This window comes from Colletotrichum tamarilloi (genome assembly GCF_030869305.1).
Source record: "Colletotrichum tamarilloi strain Tom-12 chromosome Unknown Scaffold_22.1, whole genome shotgun sequence".
Lineage (NCBI taxonomy): Eukaryota > Fungi > Ascomycota > Sordariomycetes > Glomerellales > Glomerellaceae > Colletotrichum > Colletotrichum tamarilloi.
The window spans coordinates 105,283-130,074 of NW_026849405.1; the positions used below are offsets into that span (position 1 = coordinate 105,283).

The following is a 24,792-nucleotide window of genomic DNA, read 5'->3' on the forward strand; positions in this document are numbered from 1 at the left end:
GTCGATGGAAGAGAATATGGTCGCTTTTCATAGCCTGATCTAGCTACTTGAGTTCCTTGCCCACCAGCCAATACCCACAGCCTGCAATGTGAGTGGCCCCATCATTGCCTGCATCCCCATGCATGTTGTCAGCAGTGATGCCGCACTATGTACCTGTGAGTGAGAGCAGTGACACAAACATAAACTTGCGACGAGTCAAAAGGCTCACATATGTTCTTCCATCCTATATCTCAGCTTGGAAAGAACCAGATGATCTTCAAACGGGCTATGCTATGTAGCTCTGCAGGCACATGAGCTCCAGGAGACAAGAACAACTTTAGTATCATGAATCTATATAAAAAGGCAAATGAGCTTACGTTTAACGTTGGAATCCTTTGTTCTTGTATACCGCGAGCTACGTCACATTTAACCATGTTCTTAGAGATTTGAATGGGTCCAAGGAAGGAACGCAGATATCAATTTGCAACCAACTGCCTTTGTCTAGGCTATCCCATTGTCTTCAGAAAGAACAGAGCTGTTCAGCATATTCTCGAGCGCCTTCGCAAGGATTCGTGATCAGCAGCGTTATCTAGTATCTTCTCGAGTGTCTTTGCATGTGTTTGTCATTGGCAGTGCCGTTTGGTATTCGCTCTAGCGCCTTCGCACAAATTCGTGATTTTCGAGTCACGAATATGTGAATGACAACAGTGATCTATAGAAGAAAGGCACGGGTTTACTGAAAATATATTACTCAACAAGTTCTCCTAAAGCCGACTTAGCAAACAGCCATAGCACCTTAAAAAACATTTACCACTTGCAATCATGGCCTCCAACCTGGCGATTGAGTCACGAATACGTGCACGATGACCGTGATTTACGGACGAGAGGCACATGTTTATTTAAAATCAGTCACTCGGCAGGTTCTTTCAGAACCAATTTAGCGAGTACTTGGAAGCTGGCCACTTCGCAAGACGTTCGCCACTTGCAACCGCGGGCCGATAACCTTACAATCGCATACATGGCTGGGATAGGTAATGTGAGGTTAAGGAACGGTCTTTTATATCTTCCTCAAACGCCTCCTTTTCCTAGAAGGAAACTACGGGTACATCGATCCTGCCAGGTGTGGTGATATCTAGTATTCAGTTCTATTTCATCTTGAGCCTTCAAAGGCCTACTTCATCCCATTTGTTCGTTCTATGTACATGGGCTCGTCTTCATGCCTTCAAAAAGGTCGCCAATCCCGGCGCAGCCCATTCCAGATCCAGTATCATACACTCGTAGATATCTTCCCCCATACAGACGCATTTTGCTGCATCTTGTAACCCGAATGACCAACTTTGTATGGTAAGAAAATGTTGCGCAAATGCCAGATAAAAATGCCGATAGATCATGTCTCATATCCCTTTCCATGTTTCCCAAATTTCCCCTCCTCATTATCACTCATCCCAGATTCATTCATTCTCTTCTTTCTCCCTTCCATGTCGTAGTCTCAGCCGAAGCCTTGGCATAACGCTCTCAAACTCGCAAGAAGAAATGCGATGGCGCTTTCTTGCGTAAACAGTTTTTGTCGTGGTATCTCAGTGTAAATGCGATGGTAGATAGTAATTGCAGCAGCAGCAGCAGCAGCAGCAGCAGCGAGCCGCAGCGCCGAGTAAACCCCGTAAAGATGAACGGCGAGTAGATCAGTCGTCGACAATCTCGTCGGAGCTGCTACTACTCGACCCAGACGTCACACTCATGCTCTGGCGCGCAACGTGGACCAATCTGTAAATGCCAAAGGCCACGAGGGCGAGGACGACGAACAGCACGATGACAATGATCGCGATGACGTCGTTTTGTTTGACCATGACTGCTAGCTAGGACTGTTCGTCCTTTGGTCTTGTGCGGTTCTTGAGTATGGAGCTGACGGGAGCTCTAATGGCCGCGATGATTTTTTGGTGGGGGTTGTGGGAGTGAGCCCGGCGCCGGTGTGGAGCGGTGCGGGGGACAGCTTGTGTGGAGAGCCCGGTGGCTGGGAGGAGGAAGAGAGACACGGAGGGTCTGGGCGGAGATGCCGTGGAATGTGGTCTCGGGAAGACGATTGAGTTTGGTGGTATCTTTCAACGGTCCGAGGTTTTTGTCTGTGCCTTTGGGATGGCCTGTCAGACAAGTGTCCTCGATCTGAATTCCAGTTGGAAGCTAAGGAATTGTCGTTCGTGACGGCCCGATGAGATTTCAATCCGTGATGAGCAGCTCAATTTCCCTGCCGGGAATTCGTCAAATGCCGAGATGTATGGGTCCGAGATGTGGGTAAAGGTTGACGATAGAGACTCAGAGTGGACAACGGGAGTGTTCACTACGGAGTAGTCGACGATGATGAGAAGGAGAGAGGGGAAAGAAACCTCGAGATCATTCAAATGAACCCTTTTTCGCAATGAGAATATGCAATGTATCAGAAGAAAGAGAGGAGGGGAATTGAGAATGGTGAGGAATGCAGCGCGGGCAAGCCTCACGTTAAAAAGAAGCGTTGCCCCGCCACCAGCTTTCCCAAAGCTGGTCGCCCGCCCAGCCGCAAAACCCGAAAGTCAATAGAAATGCGAGAGGCTGGGCCGCGCGCCGCACCACCAAGTACCTTACCACAACCACCACCACCACCACCACTACCACCCTGGGCCAAAAAATCCGCGACAACGCTACCGCGACTTTCAGGCTGTCCTACTCGTCCAACCGCCTGCGATGCAGGGATGTAAAGCTGCTTTTTAGTGGAGTATCCCGACGGGCTTGCTGTCAACGTCCTCCACTACCCAACCTCGCGGACTCGCAACATGCAGGTTTCTTACCCTTGTCGCAGTAAGCCTCTCCGTCTTAGGGAGAGGTCGGATGTACTCTTTACTGTAAGATTGTGTGTGTCGTGACCTTGACTAGACCGAAAGCGCTACTTGGCCATGACTTAGCTGTACCTGCATCGTACCTGGATCTAGCACTCGGCGGCACCCGCCTATTGACATGGATGAAGTGCCTTTCACGACTCTGAGATCATGTTGCTCACTCGTAATATATGAACGCCGAGAAGTTCCTGCCTGCCCAAGCTGCGTTGGCATATTGGGAATGTAAGATGTTCAACGTCCTTTATGGAGACAACAAAGGGCAACCTCACGCATCAGCTGGAGCAATTAGAATCAACAGAGGAACTTGCGGTTTTCTTTTCTCCCGAAATTACGAAGTATAACCGTGAAGCATACCTCCTCCCGCTAATTCAGTCGCAATAAGGATATAGCAAGCCCTCCCACAGTCCGGATCGCCTTCGACCTGATTTTAGATATGGCCTGATGAGACTTCTTCCGAGGACTGAAAGCGTGCAAATATCGCAACGAGCAGAAGCCAAGCCAACGGCGCTCGAGAACCTGCTAATGATATCAGATGTATCACGAGCCCAAACGCCAGTCCTTTCCCAATAAAATTCACAAACGGCACCCTTATTTTCGTGTCCTACATCTTGGCTTCGGGCGCGGTATCAAGGTCCGTAGGATCGGCGTCGGGTCCCGCCTTGATGATGCGAATGTGCTTTTCGTAAAATTGCAGCATCTACGTATCCGTTAGCGTCGTCATCCCGTGTTGCGCCGAGATACAAGGGACCATACCTTTTGGGGACATCTCTTATACACTACCTCCTTGGGATGCTTAGTCTTCTGGCCGTTTCGCCAATTGAGATAGATGATGATGGAGCCTGACTCTTCGTCCTCGCAGGCATCGATCGACTCGACGTCATCCTCCCAGCTGCCGCTGGGCAGCGTCCAGGCCTTCGCTTTAGCCTCCTTTACTGACGCGGGAGGAGTAGATTCGGCGGGGTGACCATTACGCTTGCCCCTCTTGCTGCTCGCCGGCGGTGTAGACGACGAAGCACTGGGGCGGCCGCGCTTCTTCGTGGTCTTGGCCTTGGTCTTCTCCTCAAACAGCGCCTCACGCCCACCGAGCTTCTTAAGGTATTCTTCCAAGATCTCTGATGCGCCTTCCCTGGTAATGTGTTAGGCGTCGTTTCAAAATTGGTGCCGATCGCAGATCACAGTTTGAAGCTTACTTCAGGCTGTCTTCCGGCTCCCAGGTCTGGTCTGATTTCTTAGAGTAACCTTCCCATTTGACACGGAAGTTCACAGTGCCCTGCAAGAAGCGTTAGTATCGAGGCGCACTGCCAACAGAAGAACAGAAGAGGGCCACTTGCGTCGTCGGACACCACATGGTCAAGGATCTTCTCGACAACGTATCTATGGCCGGTCAGCCCTTTTGTCCGAGCAAAGCCGTTTGGTGTGGGTAGCGTACTCATCAGCCTCCAAATCGTCGTCTTCGTCGCCTTCCTCGTCCTCCTCATCGGCCACGACAGCGGCTACCTTAGCAGCTTTGGCAGGCTTGGTGGCGTTGCCGTTCAGGTCGCCGGAGATGATGGGAATGTCTTCTTCGCTCTTGGCTTCGCTGACATCGTCTCGGTATTCTGCGGATCGGCTCTTTGCGCGCTTCTCTTTGAGCGGGATAGCGATTTCGCCGCCGGCGTCGGACATCTCGTCATCGCTAATAGCTATAGAAGCTGTCAGCTTCATGCGACGCGACATTGTGACGTTGTATGGAAAATTGGTGGAGGATTCGCGTCGTGAAGTGTGTTATCGCAATCTCGACGCGACTTGGCTAGTGGCGCGAGGGGTGAAGTTCGAAGAGGTGAGGACTTACCGGGAGGCATTGTGTAGAGATTGTTTATTCCAAGGTGTATACGCAGCTCGTCTAGGCAGTAGCGACCTGAATGGTCGCAAACAGGAGGTTGCGTAAGACTCAACGTGAAAGGAAGCTGCGATGCGCTGCCAAAGAGACGATCGCAAATACCGGAAGCTGCCCCAACTTTTGCATAAAGGTAGCAAGACGCTGGAGTAGAGTCGCGTCACAGCCAATTGTGGCACTCAACCGTCACGTGATCTGCACGCACTAGCCACTTCTCTGGACGGAGGAGAAAGAACGGATACCTGCCGCCACCAATTCCGGCGCTTTCCTGCAAGTCCGGGAGCCCCCATCCTCTGAGTACCCACAACTGACGGCAGAAGGAGCTCATGTGGAGCTCCGAACCCGTGGACCAAGCTCCAACCTGGAAGGTCGGCCTCGAATCTTACTCCCGTTTGTAAGTTACCCACCTACGTCGTTCCCTGAAGGTACCTTGCCTTACTTGATGAAATGTAGTCTCTTCATTGTACGCTGGTATAGTAGAATACCAGAGAGTCAATTCTAGGAAGGAACTGATACGTTCTCGCCTCGATTGGAAGCTTCCAGAATAAGTACCTAAGCAATTCACTGCCCCGTTTTGCCGCACGAATTCTGAGCAGATGACAACTTTTTCCCAAGTTGATCCTGCCAATTCTTCACATCTCACACGCTGCATCGCGGTGCCTTGATCCTTATGACATTGACACCGGCTGCAGTCGATAAGCTGATTATACTTTTTTCCAACGTCGCAAGCTAGTCTGGTCAAAGCTTGTGTCGTTACCTTACTCAACGGCAATCATCCCTTGCCAAAGTCGTTGGGTGTTGGATATGGCAAATCGCATGAGTTCGTGCGCGGCTAATCTGACGATCGACGACAGCCAATCCAAGAAGAAGAACGCATCTGCGATGTACGCCAAAGTCTACTTTTTTGCCAGCGAGCTCGCTGAGATCTGCCAGACACTGCTACTTTATCCTGTGAAGGGCGCTTCTCGGCACCAACAAGACTGTGCCGCTCCAACCAACGGAGAAAAAACGACTCGATGTGCAGCGTATCTGCATGTAACTGCAGAAGCGTAATTTGCATCTCATCAAAATCTCTGCAGTGCAAAAGGGGTTGCGATTTGCTGTTCAAATACGACAACCAACGAGACGTTCTTGAAAAGGGTTAGGCAAGCGCCAAAAGACATGGATCTCGATTTCGCAGTTGGTGGACCAGTGCCAGCCATGCTCGGTGATCATCTGCAAGGTCCCGACCGACCAACAGAACTACTTCGCTTCTCCCTCGCGTCAAACCCAGGGCGGATGATGCCAAGTTATGGCATTTTAAGGTCGAAGAACGGGCCAGCGAGTGCCTATTGCTCTGGATCAGGGCCAAACACGCCGTGGCGCTGAGTGTCAGCTCCAGCTGCCGTACGAGAGGCGGCGGGAAATTATCGGTGTCCTGCAGGCTGCTAACGTCAGTTGGTGTGCAGTTGCTCCTCGGTGGACTTTATGGGGCCCGTACGAGACGGTCCCAGACAGACAAGGTTGACCCAAGATGCTGCGGCTGCGGGAGGCTACACTAGACGACCAGCCTCCAGGGGACGACCAGGACCGGGAGTGTCAGCGAATCCAGCAACAGCGGGCGATAGGAACCGCCGCCGCCGCAAGCTCGAGGATGAGTGGCCTGGACGCGATTATCTGTCCCGTAGTCCTTGCGTCGCGTCTTGCAGATGCCAACCCCATTATTAGATGCAGGAAAACGGGGTCCTTTTACACCGGATGGCATCCCCGGGTCAAACACACGGAGCGGAGAGGAACAAGAGCCAAGGCCAAACATTCGGCAGAACACGGCCTTGTTTACGTGTGGAATCCTGCCGTCTCTCGTCGGAACAAGCTCTTGCCGACATTGTCAGAAATTGATGAAGACCAGCCGCTTCGCCTTACTGTATACAGATCCAGGACGTATACATGCTGCGTGAGCAATGTTCATGAGACAAACTCCGCGATGTTCGTCGGCGCCGTTAGCACGAGGTCCTTCACCGGCTCCCCTGGATGATCTCCCGGAAACCCCCTGAAAAATGGATCGGATACAAGCCAGTGGGAGTCTGTGGGACCCCAGGAGCCTAAAGAAACGAACCGGGCATGCCAACCCGCGCCCCGGTCGGTCGACCAGTCTAGCCAGAATTTGTCCAACGCGGTGAGGATGGGAATGAGGTGAGTTGAAAGGTGGTATCTGGAGACTGGAGACCGGAGCACCACTGTGACTGGACCAGACGACATATTGGCTTACGGCATCTTTGCGTTTTATTGAACATTTGTGCCGTGGATTCCATTGGGTCGTGCCCTCAGCTAATTACCTCACGAGTCACAACCGTCGACGGCTGTCAAGCCTGTGGCCTCTGGACACTGGAGCTCTTTCGCAATGACAAGCCGCGAACCCAGGGCCCCTCAAGGACGGGCCCGAGTCAGAGAGTCGGAGAGAGGCCAGGCTGCCCAACGCAATTATGGCTTAATGAGGCAGCTCGGCAGGGTTGAAGAAATATTTCCTCAACTGCTAAAGGGTCTTGTATGGGTGGTTCAGATCGGGACCCGAGGGGGAGAAGACAAGACAAGAGGCGACGTGGAAGAGACACGACAAGCAAGCTTGCTCGAGGCAAAAGTTCCCGGTACACCCCTCACGACAGCGCTAGACCAGTAGCACTGATGCACAGGGCGACGCCGGGCTGTCCCTCTCCTTTCCGCGGGCCAGATCAGCACTACACTAAGCGAATAAGCGACGGGACATGTGAGAGAGCCACCAGACGCTGGAATGACGGCGGCTCAAAGAGACATCCTAAGCGGGATGGTCTTGATATCCGAGGACTGAGTTTGGGTCCCAGTTGAACACATCGCGTGCTTGGTAGGTTTAGGGGACTCTTGACTGGCTCTCTGGAGAGATGCCGAGTTGAGGAGTTGGTGGGCACTTTGGACCAACAAGAGCGCGTCGATGGAGTCTTTGGAGATGGAGCTACTCCGCGGACGAGGGATTCTCGGTTTAACTCTGTGTGTGAAAATTTAGCCATGTTACCCCGATAGGCAAAGCCGCTTGAGATGCTATGGGTCACCATGGTGGTGTGCAGTCGGTGTAGAATTAAGGTAAGGTGTTCCCGGGCAGTTAGTGAAGTAAGGTGTCGATAGCTCGAGCTCTCTCTTCACCTTGTTTTCGAGGCGCGAGGCGGCTGATTATGGTGTGCTGGGATATCTGTCATGGATGGTACAGCGTCAGGTACCTTGATCTTGGACTTGGCCTCGACCTTCCGAGAGAGGAGATGCAGGAATACGTTTCCTCTCCCCGTTGGCTGATGAGACCCTACGGCTCGCCTCCCTGACGCAGCCAGCTTCGCGAGGCGTCATTGGACATTACCTAACTCACCAAGTCAATATTCCAACTATTTTAATGCCACGGTAGATCAGTGTGCTAAGGTGCTATTAAGGTGCAGTGAATGGCTATTAAAAGGTGTTTATGGATATGAAAAAAAGAGCACCGGCGCAGAGGTGGGACCACCGTACGGCCCTGGACATTTGAGCCCGTGAACTTGTGAAGGGGGGGCTTGCATCTGGGCCGTCCTTGGCTCCGTCTGTGCTTGCAGCTTGCGCGCGCGCGCTGCACCTGGCCACCAGGGCACCTGCACCTGCACACTGGCGGCAATCTGGGGGAAAGCGGACAGGAGTGAGGAGCTGGCTCGCTGGTCATGGTGGATAGACAGGATAGATTTGGATTGGATTGGATTGGATTGGATTGGGATTGGGATTGGGATGGCCCGGATGGGATGAGTGAGGGATGAGGGATGAAGAGGGATGGTTTTAGTGTGAGGTGAGGTGGGTATGTACTTGTAGAGAAGATGGAGGGGGGTGCACCTCAGTTCTCCGCCCCGTACCGCACAATGAGGTGTACCTACCTAAGCACCCAAGGTCTCAAGGACCAAGGTAGGTGGTACCTTAGGGTGCGCCAAAGCTCCCACCTCGCCGTCCTGTTCTGGCGCGGGTCGGTGGTGCTACCCCTGCCCGCCTGCCTTATTAAAAAAAAATGCAATAATTAAATCCCGGGTGACATTTTTGCAACTTCCCCTTACTCTTCTGTACTTTACTTCCACCTCCCCGTCCTTTGCCCTTTTCCCACCCACCCCCTCTTCGTCTCTTTTCGTTTTTGCAGAGAGGTCGAGAGATTGCGAGAGTCCGCGGATGAATTGAGAACCTGCACGGCAAGAGAGATCGAGAGACCGAGAGAAAGAGCGCGTGAGAGAGAGACAAGTCCGGGAAAAGATTTTACTACTTCCTTAATACCCGGCATCCTACTTTTTACCCTCCTCCGTCAACCCGACTCGCTACCTTGGCTCTCGCCCACATCTCGAACCGACCCCGAACCTCTCCCATACCTGACTCCGTGAACGGCCGATATACACGTTTCTTCGTCACAAGGATTGGCTTGCGTTCAGTAAACCTCTGTCCGTACAAGGGTAGCAGCTACTTCTCGACATCTCCCACCGACCTCCTTCTCTTCGCACACTCGTTTAGCTCTTCAGCATCTAGTCCTTCTTTTTTGATTATTTCCCTCTTTTAACTACTCTCTTTGCGTATCTGACTACTCTGTCCTCAACACCACTCGTTACATTTCCTTACCTTATCTACCAACGTTAAACTTTGCTGGCTTCGCCTCCGATCACTCTCTACCCGGTCCATCTACACATGACCCTCGATTACATAGCTCCCCCTGGAGCAGCTGCAAGTGTCTATTCACGCAAGAGAAGCCTTGTAGCACCCTTTCTGAAACGAACACGAATTCGTCCCTACCGCCGATAAACCTTTCGAAACACTCGTTACCCACCCGTCTCTTTACATCCAACACCCCGAGCCAAAATGGCCGAAACCGCGAGCAACGCCGACTCGAGCCAACAGAAACTAGGCGCCCCCAAGGATAAGAACTGCCCCTACTGCGGCCAGGCCTTTACCTCCTCCTCTCTCGGTCGACACCTCGATCTCTACATCAAGGAGAAGAACCCCAAGCCGCCAGATGGAATCCACGACGTTGACGCAATCAAGCGTCTGCGAGGAAGCATCACACGCAGACAGCCGAGAGGATCCTTGGGTGGGAGGAACGCCTCAACTCCAGCCACGACCCCTAGACCTGCCACCAAGCGAGATGCTGCGCCAGACAGTGGCGAGTCTCACAAGTCCCCGGCTCTGCCAAAGGACGGGCAATACGCCGTGGACTCTACGCTGAGCAAATATCCTTGGACTCCCTCGTGGGAAGCCACTGGCGTCATGAACAACATCCCCGCCAAAAACGGCGAAGTCGGTACTTCGACCGATGGCGAGGGCAGCCAGAATGCAGGAAAGAGGCCAAGACAAGTGAGCAAGCAAGTCGTGCAAAAGGCGCAGTTCGACGTCAAGCACAAGCTAGCAGATGCCATGGATACTGCTCGCGCGGCAGAGCTTGCATTACGAGAGCTTCTAAGCTCGTGGAGGGCAGCCAAGTGAGTTTCTCTGACAAACAACAGAAGTGTGAAGAATTGGGGAAAGAGATATATGGTGGCTAACCCTGGCTACTCTAGGCAACAAATCGACAACAACTCCATGCCTTTCGACTTTGACCCTTTAGCCCTCGACTTTCCTGCATTAACCTTGCAATGCCTCGCCTCGCCACCCACTCTCTTCTCCTCTACCCAGCATCCCACTTCCACCTCTTGGTCCGTTCAGTCACCTGGTCAAAGAGAGTACGATGCTCTGAAGGCTTTCTTCCAAGAAGAATTCAGTAACTGGAAAATCACTTGCGCAACGGCTACTACGGCAGCTATGGAAGATCTAACGTATCCTCCTCGGGATCAACCCGTCAGAGACACCCGCGAAGCAGTGAAGAAAGCGGAAAAGTCAGCGGAAAACCTCGAGAAGCAGGTGAATGAGCACCTTGGCTCGGCCTTTCAAGTTTGGTCTTCTCTGCCTATTCAGCGGCGGAACGAGCTGTGGCTCTTGGAAATGGCTAGGAGCGTTGGCAGGAAGCAAACCGAGATCGACAAGATGAAGGATGATCAGCACAGGCTACAGCAAGAGAACGCCAACCTGAAGTCTCAGATTGACCAGCTCAACCGTCTCCAACAGCCCCGAGAATTCAAGCTATTCTCGCCGGCCACGGTGCCCCTGGAGCGGCAGCTTCTCACTCACGTTTTAGAGGCAGGTATCAAGAGTGGAAGCCGCCACGTTGGACTACGATTGGAGGACCGGCAACTGGATTTGAACGACGTCGTTGTGCGGGCAATCGAGAGGTGGAAGACGGTTATCAGCATGAACCGTGTCGCCAACACTGGCATGAATGCTCAGAGGGCACTGGACCAAGCAAACAACACCACCCCTACGCCGACGCCGACTCCTCAGCAACAGCAGCAGCAGCAACAACAGAACCAGCAGCAACAACAGAACCAGCAGCAAGGGCAGCAACAGCAACCGCAACAACACCAACAGATGCAAGCAGCACAACAGCAGCAGCAAATGCAACAACAGCAGGTGCAACAATTCCCGAGCCCCGAGCATCGGCAGTCGACAACGAGCGTCACTGGCCATAGCGACCCGGGTGATTCAACAGGCCCGCCCTCGATTGACGAGGCAAGCGATCAAGATGTGGATGCGGATGGGGATGCCGACGCCGACGCCGATGCTGAGATGGAGGATGATGACAGTTTTGCCGTAATGAACACGCCCACCGCGAAGCCCATGCCCCAGCAGCCGATTCAACGACAAGCCACCCTCGAGGTGCCACGGACGAGGCAGGTCCAGCAAAGGGGTGCTAGCGATGCGCGGTTCATGATGCAGAACGGGAATCCGAACGCGAATCGGCAAGCAATCAACATGAGCCGGTCAATGCCTAATATGCAAGCTACGATGCAGAGCATGCATGGTGGTGACATGGGACTGGCCATGTCACAGGTGAGGGGGGATCCAATGTATATGGATTGAGAGATTCATCACAATGAGGCTCTACGGAGGAGGGAGGTTTTCACATTCGAACTGGAGGGCAAAAAAAAAAAATGAAAAAGCTGTGGCCTTACAGTTCACGCCCAGCTTGTTTTTTTTTTCGGGCGAAAGCCCATTGTATAAGCTTACATTTACAAACGGTTGCATCTCTCCTGAGGCATATAAAGCGCATACAGAGCGTGGCCCGGAGTAGTCTTTTTTGGACATCTTTTTTTTGGTGTTTAGTACAAAATAACCTGTCGGATGAAACAGGAAACTTCTTCATCGCCACTCTTTACGCGTCGTTCATCGTGCTTTTGCTGCCCGCGGGGCCGGTGTATTGGATTCGGCCGGAGATTCATGTCTGGCAAGGGTTCTTCGGGCCCGACGAGGTGAGTTCGTGAATGCCCGACATACCTGGTAAACCCACCAAGCTTTTTAATTGCGGCTTGACATCCGAATTCCTTCAAGACCCTCGCGGCCCGGAAGCGAAGCTGCCTTCTGGGTCCTGTCAAAATTGCTTAGTGCTACCGTTACACTGGTAACATTACGGGAGGGCTATCAGGGTGGATTAAGTGATTTCCCCTTTCGAGGCCATCGTCTTTCCCGCCTCCGCGGGTGTGGTGTGGATATGTTGTCAATGTCCAAGAAAGGATGAAGCAACTCCAATTTAACCCCCCCTTCCTCTGTCTCCCCACCTCCCCCTCCGGAGAGTGAGATGAGTAAGTGAACTGTCATTGAGATTTGGTGTGGCTGTGCCTGTCAATATTGGTGGGCTCTGGAAACCTTGAGGCTTGGGGGGGAGGGGAGGGGGTTTCTTTTGTCGGAAGTTACGACGGGTACGAATACCGGGTTGCTGGTTATGGTTTTACCTACGAAACCTGGCTCTCTTTCTGCAAATGAAGGTTCTAGGTTTGTGTAATTCTGAGGGTGGTGGGGTGGGGCGGGAAGTTGTGCAGGCTTCCATGTTGTGTAAGTCGGTATATAAGGCATGTATATATATATATCACTATCTCAACCTCGCTGCTTGGACACGATCTTCAGCACACTTGGATTATGAATCTTATGCACAGCTGACCTTCATCTTAGCCTGCCTCGAGAGACCCGGGTCCTCGTCATCGGGGGAAGAGGGCATCCACCTGTCTACTGGGACTGGACCTGAGAACCGTTTTGACGGGTGTGGAGTGTCCCTTCGGAGATGGTCGACTTCGTTTACACGGGGATTGCAATATCTCCCAATGACCCAGCACCCCAAGCCTGGCACCGGCATCTGGCCTACTCCCTCCCCGCGCGGGCTCCGCTTCCTTCTCTCGCCTTCTTTCTTCCTTCCACGGTGAGGATGGAAATAGAAGACGGAGATGGTTCTTTCATTTCGTGGGGCGGTGGGAGGAGTTCTCGGGGTGTCGTTTCTCTGGACTGGATCTTTGCTGTCAACATCGTTGTCGGGTAGGTACTACGCGTGAAGAACTCGAGGCTCGAAGTCGATGGTTGACTCCATCTCCAGTGTCACCCTTCTTGGGGACATTTCAGATCGCTGAACACTTGGTGTGTTCTAATCAACGTATAACCGAAATAAGCATGTAAATGGGCATGAGTGGGAGGGACAAAAGGAAGAGAGAGAGAGAGAGAGAGAGAAGTTGCCTCGAAAAGGCCATCGATCGCCGTCGCCTTCCCGAGAGATGGGAGACCTCAGAACGAGGAGGGGGTGGATGAGTCCCCGTTTGCCGGCAGGTAGCTGACGATGTCTTGCAGGCTTGAGGTATCCGTACTTGGGGGGCTGTGTGACCGTTGACAGGCGATATAGGGGGTGGGTTGACGGCGGTTGGCGTTGATGATGTACATGGGCTACCCACTTCATGATATATATATAGATATATATCCTTCTCGACCGTGTCCCCAGTCTTGGTGCTGGGCTACCGGTGAGTAGGTGGAGGGGGTGTGCTTATGAGGGCTACCTTGACAATGTGAGAAGGGGTTATTGGGGGCGGGGGAAGGGGGATATTTTATATGAAGGAATCGTTGTGTAAGGTTTAGTACAAAGGTGTTGTTCGCTTAGCAGTTCGAGTCTACATAACTTCAAAACCTGTATGTGATGGGTCTCGATATGTGTCTCATCTCTGGATGAAGTTGTACAGGGATAAAGCTTTTGAAAAGCAATGGCAAGTTCGGTTTTGATAATCTTGACTAAGAGACTTTCTTATACACTGTGAGGGGGGGGGGGGGGGTAAGTGGTTATTCGATTCGAAATCGTTTCCAAGGACTCAGAGTTGACTTGAAGCTCCTTGATAGCAGGTTCAGTCTCTTCTCCCTAAAGAAAGAGTATTCGCTCTACGATTCGTGGCTCTATGCCCCGTATTCTTCTAGCTAGATCAGTGTATGGTGCTGGTTCCGCCTTGCTTCTTTTTTGACTTGAATGATTGATTTTAGGAGGTTCGCGGTCGAAGTGAGTTTGTTTTTATAAGAAATCATTGACGCGGGGTACGCGAGTTTTCATGGACTATGACATGCTAAGGTCTTTGTAGCTAGACCATTCTTTTTTTTTAGGAATTAACTAATATCTCCTATCTTTCACTGACCATGGATGCGATGCTGCGAAACTTAGATTAGCCTCTCTTGAGATAAAGTGGTCTGTGAAACTTGGATATAAGTAAAATTGACTTAAGAACGTTTGTGAGAAGTATGCTGTCGGAGTGTGTCAATTGGCTTCAGACTGAGCGTACTCTATACACAAAGCATCAAAATAAAGGGCGGAATACTATAGCGATGTACGCTACTCACCACTACTACTCACGCAGCACATCGTATTCGGAGATGGATACGTTCTGCGTGACGACGGGGGTGTTTTGACGACGACCGAATCTGACTTGATAGTGGGCCCTGTAGAATTCTTTGAAGCTTCCAAAGTCCCGTGAAGATTCTAGACAGATATCCACGGTGGTCACCATAGCCAAATAGCTTATGCCTTTCCTATCACTGGGCCGTCAACAAGTGCGAGGCATCAAGAAAGCCGTAAGGTGCTCTTTAGTAATCTGTCGAGACAATTGCCAGCATCCTGTTCTAGGTGCTGAGTCAAGACTGTTTAAACCTCGGTGAGATAATCTTGCTGGACTAGGCTTTTGTCAAACGGAAGGCACGTCTGAGGAAAGGGCGTACTATTCCTACGCCTCCTGAATCCCACAGAAAGGCTACGAGCTGTCATTTTCAAACTATTATTTCAGTTTCATGATTCTGTTCTTGATTTGTTGTCTATTGTTTTAGATCTTGAGGTACTTCGTATCGGTAAGTAGCCTTTGTGCCTCGAAGTCTTTGACTCTGTCTGGTCTTGGAGAACGGTAATGTGAAACATAAGAACAACAATAGAGGGAATGAAGCAAAATGTCTTGTCTACAGATGTTACTGTACTTCGTTACGATGAGCTGAGGTACTCTGTCTAGTACTTGCGGGATGCAGCAAACTCTCACATTCGATAAGGCTCATTGGTCTTGGTCTCCCAGAAGATATGAGCGTAAGACATTAAAGACTTACGTGTATTGTGCGGGCGCATATTCGGTCAAAGTAGCTCCTTGTGCCACGAAAGGGTGAACAGCGCAAAAGGCGTGGCGTCATTCCTCGAATGTTCAGGATCTTGATGGCCTTGCCTTAGTCCAAAACACACAACACCGGCTGTCATGTTGCCAGCTCTTCTCCCCGGACAACTGGAAGTCCTGGGAATATGCTTCTCAACTATCTACTGCGTTACAAAGAAGGATACTATGAGTATCGCACTACGAGCTGGACTGCCCTGCTGGCTTGAGTGTGATCTAGCTGGTTTTCCCAGACAGAAGAGAGAGCTCTAAACCTCTGGAAGGTCCTGTAATAGAGGAATTTTAGCATGAGAGCATATGATCCAAAGCCTTGGGACATCACCTGCAAGGGTTACTTGGTAGATGAAACCGGCCTAGTAGAGGTTGACATGATATGACTCCCACTGTGCGGTGACTGTAAGTATCATCTCGACGAGAAATTTGCCTCCACTTAGTAAAGAGCACATTCACAACAATATGTGGTGATTGCCATTATGTACGGTGGAAGCAGCACCGTAGTGGAGGTTCCGAAAGGAAAGGTTGAAGAGTACGTAGTACTTATTGCTACTGTCCTTGGTGTTGATGAGCTGATAAAACAAAAGCGTTCTATAATGTGTGGAGGCTTGGAAGTCATAGTCAAACTCATATACGACTGATAAAGTGACCCTCTAGACCATCCTCACAAGATTTTCTTTCAAGGGCTCTCCTCGCTTTCGACATAAAGCCAGACCATCAGTTGACTACGGTATACTTACACCTCATTGCTGCAGGTGCTTTCCAACCGTCCGAGGGAATTCGCGACAGAGGAGCAACACGAAGAACCATGGGAGCCTGAATATCAGGCTAAACTGCCTCGACGATAAATGTAGCAATTTGTGCTTTTGAAGATACTCATGAAGTAAAGTGAAAGGAAGAAAGTTCCAGTTTCCCAGAAGATGGACGACGTTGGTTGGAAGTGTATAAGCGTACCTTGGTGCTGCAGGGACTACCCCCGCGATCAAGGAACCCCGGACGGTACGTACCGGGCACCTCTTTAACCCACAGACGCGCTACAGCACGTCAATCGCGTCTCCCACTTCACTTCCACGAAATATCCCATCCTTGAAGCTGGTGAAGCTCAGAATCCACGTTCGACCAACGAAAGCAATCACCCCGTCCGCATCCTACGCTCTATACACAACTACAACTCGAACAAGCAGACGCAGCGACATCGACCAGCCAGCGCCCTGAACAAAGATGCCCGTACTAAGTCGCAGAGGCCAACGCCGCCCAGAAAGACGTATCGCCGACGACGAAGACGATGACTCTGGTCCCCAGAATCCCCTCCCAGAATACGAACCCCTCTCCTGCCCGCTCTCGGCGGAAGCGAAGCGCGCCATCGCAGATCTCTCCAACAGCCGCGATGTTCATCGCTACGAAAACCACCTGAAAGCCTCGATACGACATCTCGGTTTCTCCGTTGTCGGCATCAACGACGCCGTCCGCACGCGGCACGAGGCCCTCGCCCGCTTCGCCGAAAAGCGCGCCGAGTCGCAATCGCAGGGTGCGGATAGCAAGACGGACAGTCTCGACAGCCAGGAAAAGTCCCAGCGCGAGCTCGACGTTGAAGCACATACAGCCGCGCTGGACGACGAGGTACCCCGCCTGACGGCCGAGGCCGAGGCTGCGCTGCGCGATCTGATTGACAGGCAGACGGAGCTCCTTGACGAAAAGGCTGCGCTCGCGGACACGGTCAACTACTTCCAGACGCTCCCCGAGCAGGCGCCTCTCCAACGCGGCGGGCGCACACGAGCGGAGGCCAACGGTCGCGGCGGCGACGCAGATGAGGACGACAACGACGCAGCGGACGAGAGCGTGCTCCCGCCGCCGCCAGAGTACTCCGTCATCGACATACTACGCCAGCAGCGCGCCGACAAGCTGACAGAGTACGAGCGCATGACGGCCTACCAGCGCTACGCCGTCAATAACGACTACGCCGCCTTCAAGAAGTTGTGGCACGATGCCGCGCACGGCGACGCTGAGGTTTCCCTACCCAATGCGAAGCGTTGGTTCGACGATGCCGGAAACCCCGTCATGCCTACCGTATCCCGAAGAGGCGGCAGTGGTGATGGCGAATCAGCCGCGGCAGCTGCGGGGGGTGCGGAGGCAGACGACAGCGACGACGACCTCGTTATTGCTGGAGAGAACAGGGAGTACAGGTGCCCGCTGTCCATGCAATTGTTCAAGGACCCCGTCAGCAGCAGCGCGTGCAGCCACACGTTTGAAAAGGCGGCGATTACAGAGTTCCTGCGTAGGTCGCCGGGTCATCGCGCGCAGTGTCCCGTGGCTGGTTGTTCCAAGGTACGTCTTGTTTTTCAAGTCTCGATGAAGACGTGCCCTCCCAATTTTTAGGCAATGCCTTTCAGTCACTAACGCAGAATACCATAGGAAATCGCTCTCAACGACTTCTTTGACGATCCAGTTATCCTGCGCAAGATGAAGCGGGCTCTGGAGCAGCAACGCCGTCGGGAGGAGGAGGAGGAAGAGCGAGAGGGTGAAGAGTCCGACGGGAACGGAGATGGTGACGAGCCGCGGGTGGTCAAGCGGGAGGGGGGCCGTTCAGCAGGAAGGAAGAAGCGCAAGGTGGAGGAAATTGTTGATGATGACGATGAGGAGTAAGGCGTGTGCCGATGTGCAGAGATTGGCTTTTCTGAGATGCGTCTGCTCAGAGCCATAGAGAGACGGGAAATGAAGTGATGATACCCCCCCAAAAATTCAAATAATGAGATGAAAATTCTCATCAACGATGAGCCTGCTGAGCTGATTGCAATGCTTTATGATTATATACGTTTTGTAGAAAAAAAGCCATGTTTTTACTCCTTGCCATGCATGTTGTCAGAAATTATGCCACTCAAAAGTGCAAAATCATCTCTATCCTCTCATGTCTCAGTCCACACACTCTCGAGGGTTATGTGACGCCCAGTGAGGGAAAACCTCGCCCCCTTTACGCAGTCCCATCACAAGCGCTCGCCAGCGCGACGCCGGCCCCCAGCAGCGAGCTCTCCTTCGCCGGCACGAGCTCGACGCTCCTGTCGCCCCTGTTGACCAGCGCGTCGACGTACGACTGGCACATTGCCAGATAGCCCGGGTAGCACTCGATGACGCTGCCGTTGTAGGCGACCATCGTTCGGGGCAGGGATGTTTCCTTTTCTAATCTCTGGTGAAGAAGGTCCGCGTCCTCGCGCTCTGCGGAATCCTGATTCGTCGACGCCGTCCGGTTTGCGTTGGCCTCCTTTTCTTCGGCTAGAGACTCGAGACGGAGGGACCATACGGCATGTAAGCACGCTGCGATGATGGCGGCTGACCTCCTTGAGACGAAGGAGGCTAGGCTGCGGAGGGCGGTGAGGTCTGATGGCGTGGGAGTGTGAGATGAGGGATGTTGGGTGATGAAGAGGTCGATAGATGATGAGAGTGATGGTGACGTATCTCTGTCATTATGGTTAGCAAAGTATTCGTCAAAAAGGGTGGGTGTGAGGAAGTCAAGCTTACCCTTCAATGGTAGATATCGTCTCGGACTTCAAAGAGTACGGCTCATCAAGAGACTTGGGTACCACGCCGCCAAATACCCCCGTCGTCCGAATCGCCTCAATCAACGCAAACCGCACCACCTCGCCCAGATAGTACCCGCTCACCATCTGCTCCAAGGGCTGGAAATCGGGCCTCGGGTGCCCCTGCTTCAACAGCCCGTCCCAGCGCGTGACGCTGAGGACGCCCCCGCCGCCAAACATGCCGAGCTCCGTGTTGACGATGACGTCGCGCGCCTCGCTCCACCACTCCCGCGGGCGGTCCCCGAATTTCGGCTTGCCGATCAGCGAGACGGGGAGGTAGGCGGCGATGTTGACGCCGGTGCCGAGGATGAGGCCGAAGCGGGTGGCCGGGTGGACGTAGGCTTGGGAGAGCAGGGTGGCGCCGCCGTCGTTGAGGATGACGCGCAGCCGGGTGCCTCTCAGGCCCCTAGCTGCGCAGGCGGTCTCGATGACCTCGCCGAGGTCTTGGCCCATGAGGCCTTCGGCGGCGAGGAAGCCCTTGCCCATGCCGTGGATGCGGCCGCCTTTTAGTGATGTTTGCCTTTTGTGAAGACGATTAGTTGTCGCCCGGTTGAATCAAATCGTTCCCTAGCAACAAGGACTGAACTTACTCAATGGGAAAGCTCCATGCCAGGGCCATGGGCATGGGCCGTGAAGGGTCCTGGCCGTCCTGTGACACCATGTCCCATATCCTCTCGGCCATCCAGTCGAAGAAGGCCATGCCCTCCAAGCTCCTGATGTCGTTGTCGATCTTGAACGAACTCATCCGCACAATCTCGCTCTCCCGGCCCACGGCGCCACGACCCCGCAGCTCGACCAGCGCGATACGCAGCGTCGATCCCCCCACGTCCACCGCCAGGTACTGACCGACCTCGTGCCCGCCAGGGAGCTGGTGGTTGTACGAAGGGAGCATGCACGCCATGCTCGTCTGCAACTTGTCTCTGAACTGCGCCTTTAGGGCGTTGGATAACTTGAGAAGGCCATCATTGTCCAGCAAGGGCCCCAGGAGGAAGTGCTCGGCCTCCTTTAGGTATTCCTCGATACTTTGGCCTGAGGGCGTCGTTGTTCCCGATGTGCTGCAACAATCCACCTTTGAAGTTGTCGGTTTCCCTGAGACGGTTTGTGGCGTGAGCCAGAAGGCTAGGAGGGCTTGGATCAACGATTTGCCCCGGAGTAGCTGCTTGACGACGGCGGCCAGGAAAGACTTTGGAAACGTGGCCATGGTAGGAGGTGAATATGGCTGCATGACATTAAGAGACTTTTGTTTATGAAACGGAGAAAGTCACAATCGGGTGCCGGATCATCTAGCTGACGAGGTATCGGATTGTAAATAAACGGAATCGGGCACGAGCCATGTCCCCCGGAGACAGGCCGTTGAGATGGAGTGAAGCGAGTGAGATGGTAAGAGTGAGAGTAAGAAAGAACGAGGAAGAGTGTGAGAGGTAAGGTAGTGGAGGGTTGCAAAGATGTCTGATCGAACGTTTGAACGAACTCCACGGCGGAACGGTAGACGGACAGGTAGCGGATCGACAGGCACAACCCGAGAGGGTGACTGGCGCACCGCACGGAGGGCAGAACAACAGAGAATGGAACCTGCCGGTCCCCTCCCCTCGCTCTACTGCTCGGGTTGGCGGTGGAAGCCCAGAGACGTCGTATCCAACAAGAACGACAGTGGATGAACAACAACGACGAAGTGGGGAGGGGGTAGTCGGGAGAGAGAAGGGCGATGGCGACACCGGCCAGCAACCAATAGGTCACTGAACAGAAGACCGGTCGGTGTCTTGGTGTCTTGGATTAGAGGCAAGGTAGTGAGTGAGTGGGCAAGGTGAGAAGCGGGAATGAGCGAGGATTGTCTTCTAGGTTGTCTTCAACGTCGCACAGGCGATGGGGCGACACGCGGTAATCCTAAGGGCTGGTTCATCTGCTCTAGCTCAGTCCAGGCTCGATGCTCCAACCCACTTCCTTCACTTGGGGGCCGAAAGCTCGTGTTGATGGATGGATGGACGCGGGAAGGGGTAGGTGCCCGCGTTGCCTCGTAGTTGGTTGAGAAGGTTTATTGGAAATTGCAGGGGATAGAGTGAGAGGATGCGTGAGAGAGACAAGAGAGGGTGAGTATGAGAGGAATGGAACCTAAGCTTAACCGGTAGATGAGAGATGAGCGCATGCAACGATGAAAGAGTACCGTATAGCAGGGAAAGAATAGAGACTTCTCAGAGCCTATAGGTACGCTGTGAGCCTGAGACAACAGCCACAGGTGGCACTTGGATAGAAGCAACCTAAACCAGGAGAGACGAAATGCTGAGCCGAAGCATTGGGACTCGCTGGCAGACGCCAGGAACTGGTAGCTCAATGGACCTCTCACTGAGCTTAAGCTTAGCACTAAGGTAGATAGGTGTCTGCTAGACGAGACGCGGCGGGCACTGTCTGACAATTGTGGTTGAGCTTGTTGACTGTGGACATGACTGCACAGTAACTAATGAACAAGATGGGATGGAGGAGGAGAATTGCCCCCTCCAGCTGTAACGTTGCTTTTTGATAGTTGCGAAAGCTGTGAGTGTGTTTAGTAGACGGTGTGGTGTGGCTGACCAAGATCAGATGAAAACGGACAGCGACTCCGGCGCTTTCGGAGCCCAAGGAAGGGTCGATCCCCCCACTCTCTCACCTTGTCCAAATTGTCAAGATCCACTACCAAAGTTACATGCAACAACCAACACCTCCAACGCTCCACGACTCCATGCTGGGTACTCCATACACAACCTTACCATCAAGCTTCCATCTTTGACGATACCAGCCGCGCCGTTGCACTGACACGTTCTCCTCTACCGGCCCTGCATGGTTGCCTCTATCAATCTCAACCGGCCTCTTGTCTCATCCAATGGACCAATCCTTCTCATCATCAATGCCGAGGCCTCCACCACGGCACCACGTCTCATAGCAATCCGGTACCTAATTGACCAACGACTGAGCCGCCGTTGACCTTTCAAGCTCGAACCATCCACGATACCGCACGAGCGGTCCCATCAATTATGTATCCGTCCTTCTATACCGTATGTATCATGAGAAGTCTACACTAAAGTAGCCGGCCGGCGGCAACCATGCCCGTTACGTTAGATCGCTCGCTTCAGTCCCCACGTATCAGTTGCATGCAAAGCACAGCATCCTCCAGACGTACACTAGGCCATCCGTCCACCCCTGCTGGCATGCAGTGACATGCAATCAATCGTCAGCCGCTGGGTCGCAGAAAGTCCAGGGCCCCCCAAAGAGCCAGGGAGGAGAGACCCGAGTTCACGGACGCCGGCCGTGTCAACGACAAGCGACCACCATCGCCACCCCGTGCGCCGATATCGAAACACCCACACAGTAGAAGCTTCAGAAAGCAGCTATTCCAAGCTTGGGCCCCTTCCCATGCTAGGTGCTGGGGAGTGATTGAACCCGACCACACGGCTCCTTCAACACCACCATCGCCCCGCCTGGGAAAACAGGAACATGCCCGACCCTGGCCCGGCAAACCCGGGGAAGCTCGGCTCAACTCGAGTCTAAATCGTGAATGACGATATGCTATCTGAGAAAACACGGCCTGCCTGCAACAAGACGATCACAAAAGGTACTGCTCATCACCAGACTCCTCATCAGCCTAATTCTCATTCGTAGAACCGCGCTGATGATCACGTCAAAACCATGACCTGTTGGTACACCAACTCCGCTGTTCACGAGTCGAGAGCGCTTCGACATCCAATCCCTTTGGAAAGAGAAACTCGGCCGATAAAAAAACAACATGTCACGGGCAACGCTGATAATGTGATGTACAGTACAACTTGTTCCCTCCCCGCCGGCCCGGTTGGTGGTGGGACTCTGTTCCTCAAACATGGCCGATAGCAGTGACGTTCCATCCCCCTCCACCACACAAACGGGGCTGCGGTGGGAAAATCATCAGCATACTTTGGGGCTTGTTGCCGCAAAAGTCTGTGATGTCAGGCGTCTTGCGACGAGACGGGCCCCGAGGAGGGTAGAACCCCCTCGAAGGAGGGGCGTGGGCGAACCGCAAAGACTTTTTGGTCTGTCCACCTGGGTGTAATTGCTCCCTCATAAGCAAAGGCACCTTTCATCTTGCCCCCCTCACGTATCTATCTTTCCTCTCTGTCCTCACAATACGAAAGCTGAAGATACCTGAGAGTGTCCAACTACCATCTTGCCCTTGTTGTGTCCATCTCGGCCCTATACCTTATACCTCCTCGTATAATATCGTATCGTTGTACCTTTCCCTATCCGTGTAAACATATCCACCCCCACGATGAGGCTGATTATCCGCGACGATGCCGAGGCCGCCAGCGCCTACGTAGCCAACTACGTCGTTGACCGCATCAAGCACTTCAACCCTACCCCGGCGCATCCCTTCGTCCTTGGCTTGCCCACGGGAAGCAGTCCTCTCGGTGTATACAAGATCCTTGTTCAGAAGTACAAGGCTGGAGAGGTAGGACCGTGTCTCTCAACTACCATCATCATCAAGCGTCTTTGTCACTGACAACATGTGTACTCATAGATCTCTTTTGAAAATGTCATCACCTTCAACATGGTACGTGGATATCTCATAACAACAATGTCACCTCCATGGGCCTCATCTAACACAACCCCAGGATGAATACGTCGGCATCCCCCGCGACCACCCAGAATCATACCACTCCTTCATGTGGAAGCACCTCTTCTCCCACGTAAACATCCACCCCCAAAACGTAAACATCCTCAACGGCCAAAACCCAAACCTCGAAGCAGAGTGCGTCGCCTACGAGTCCAAAATCAAGGCCGTCGGTGGCATTGATCTCTTCCTCGCGGGCATCGGCGAGGACGGCCACATCGCCTTCAACGAACCGGGTTCCTCCCTCGCCTCCCGCACCCGCGTCAAGACGCTCGCCTACGACACCATCCTCGCCAACTCGCGCTTCTTCGGCAACGACGTCGACCAGGTCCCGCGCCTAGCCCTCACCGTCGGCGTCCAGACCGTGCTTGAGGCGCGCGAGGTCGTGGCGATTATCTTGGGCGCGAAGAAGGCTCTTGCGCTGCAGAGGTGTATCGAGCAGGGCGTGAACCACATGTGGACGCTGTCGAGTCTGCAGCTGCACCCTCACCCCATGATAGTCGTAGATGAGGATGCGACGCTCGAGCTGCAAGTCAAGACGGTCAAGGTAAGACTCCGAGGAAACCAAAGAGGGAAATCTGGATGGCTAACACAATATCCCAGTACTTCAAGTCCATCGAAAAAGTAGCCCGCGAACAAGGCTTCGAACAAATCCTCCCCTCCAAAATCCGCACCGGCCCATCCCCTCCCCCGATCCCAATAACCCGCATCGACGAGGTCGACACGCCCACCATCCTCCACCCGCAGCCCACAACCTCGCGCCTGCTCCGCGCCTCCCCGGCGACGGAGTACCCGGTCCGCTCGCGTTCCACGTCCCCGGACATCGAGCTCGTCTTCGAGAGCATGGCCTCCCGCACAAAGACCCCCTCGGAGCAGCAGCTCCGCGCCGTGACGCCCGATTTGGTGACGGACCGGATGGCGGAGCGGATTCCGGGGGTTCCTGCTGCGGTTACGGGGCGGTTGACGCCGAACCCGGAGAAGCAGCAGACGTCCTCGATCAGTAGGTCTGCTACGCCGGAGCTGGTTCCTGATCGTATGGCGTCGAGGATCCCTGAGCCTGCGCTCGCGAGGCGGCTGACGCCGAATCCGGAGCAGCAGATGATGTCTAGGGTTAATGCCGTTGGTGCTTGAGGAAGACGGAGACCAGCTCCTCTTCTTTCGTCTTTCTTTTCTTTTCTATTCAATCTGAGATTTTTGTAAGCATATTGATGTCTTTTTACACTCGCTAGATGCCATTTAAAGACGCATTGCGGTAGGAAAGGAGAAGGTCTTTTCTCAGTATGAAGACGGCCTAAACAGAATGTAGCATAGTAGACTACGGCCAAATAAAGGGAAGGCAAAAAAAGATAAAACACTTCATGAGACT

General features: G+C 53.2%; 7 protein-coding genes across 7 annotated transcripts; 3 read left to right on the plus strand and 4 right to left on the minus strand.

The window, feature by feature from the left end:
* Positions 1-3,447: 3,447 nt before the first annotated feature.
* Positions 3,448-4,562, minus strand: CTAM01_07227 (chromo domain-containing protein; the record flags this gene model as incomplete). The annotated part of the gene is made up of 5 exons (XM_060523250.1): positions 3,448-3,543; positions 3,600-3,972; positions 4,037-4,116; positions 4,190-4,220; positions 4,276-4,562. 5 exons carry the CDS (start codon positions 4,560-4,562, stop codon positions 3,448-3,450), a joined length of 867 nt encoding a protein of 288 aa, XP_060381988.1.
* A 3,618-nt stretch (positions 4,563-8,180) lies between these two features.
* Positions 8,181-8,576, minus strand: CTAM01_07228 (uncharacterized protein; the record flags this gene model as incomplete). The annotated part of the gene is made up of 1 exon (XM_060523251.1): positions 8,181-8,576. A coding segment is annotated over one exon (396 nt), but the record flags the coding sequence as incomplete, so codon positions are not given.
* Positions 8,577-9,576: 1,000 nt separating this feature from the next.
* On the plus strand, positions 9,577-11,667 carry CTAM01_07229 (uncharacterized protein; the record flags this gene model as incomplete). Its single annotated transcript, XM_060523252.1, has 2 exons — positions 9,577-10,193; positions 10,272-11,667. The coding sequence occupies 2 exons, from the start codon at positions 9,577-9,579 to the stop codon at positions 11,665-11,667; spliced, it is 2,013 nt and encodes a 670-aa protein (XP_060381990.1).
* Positions 11,668-14,910: 3,243 nt separating this feature from the next.
* CTAM01_07230 (uncharacterized protein) lies at positions 14,911-15,270 on the minus strand (the record flags this gene model as incomplete). The annotated part of the gene is made up of 2 exons (XM_060523253.1): positions 14,911-15,048; positions 15,190-15,270. The coding sequence occupies 2 exons, from the start codon at positions 15,268-15,270 to the stop codon at positions 14,911-14,913; spliced, it is 219 nt and encodes a 72-aa protein (XP_060381991.1).
* Positions 15,271-16,463: 1,193 nt separating this feature from the next.
* CTAM01_07231 (uncharacterized protein) lies at positions 16,464-17,885 on the plus strand (the record flags this gene model as incomplete). The annotated part of the gene is made up of 2 exons (XM_060523254.1): positions 16,464-17,567; positions 17,655-17,885. 2 exons carry the CDS (start codon positions 16,464-16,466, stop codon positions 17,883-17,885), a joined length of 1,335 nt encoding a protein of 444 aa, XP_060381992.1.
* A 325-nt stretch (positions 17,886-18,210) lies between these two features.
* On the minus strand, positions 18,211-20,039 carry CTAM01_07232 (hexokinase; the record flags this gene model as incomplete). The annotated part of the gene is made up of 3 exons (XM_060523255.1): positions 18,211-18,694; positions 18,756-19,334; positions 19,405-20,039. The coding sequence occupies 3 exons, from the start codon at positions 20,037-20,039 to the stop codon at positions 18,211-18,213; spliced, it is 1,698 nt and encodes a 565-aa protein (XP_060381993.1).
* A 3,045-nt stretch (positions 20,040-23,084) lies between these two features.
* On the plus strand, positions 23,085-24,557 carry CTAM01_07233 (glucosamine-6-phosphate isomerase; the record flags this gene model as incomplete). Its single annotated transcript, XM_060523256.1, has 4 exons — positions 23,085-23,264; positions 23,334-23,366; positions 23,428-23,973; positions 24,030-24,557. The coding sequence occupies 4 exons, from the start codon at positions 23,085-23,087 to the stop codon at positions 24,555-24,557; spliced, it is 1,287 nt and encodes a 428-aa protein (XP_060381994.1).
* Between the last annotated feature and the right edge of the window lie 235 nt (positions 24,558-24,792).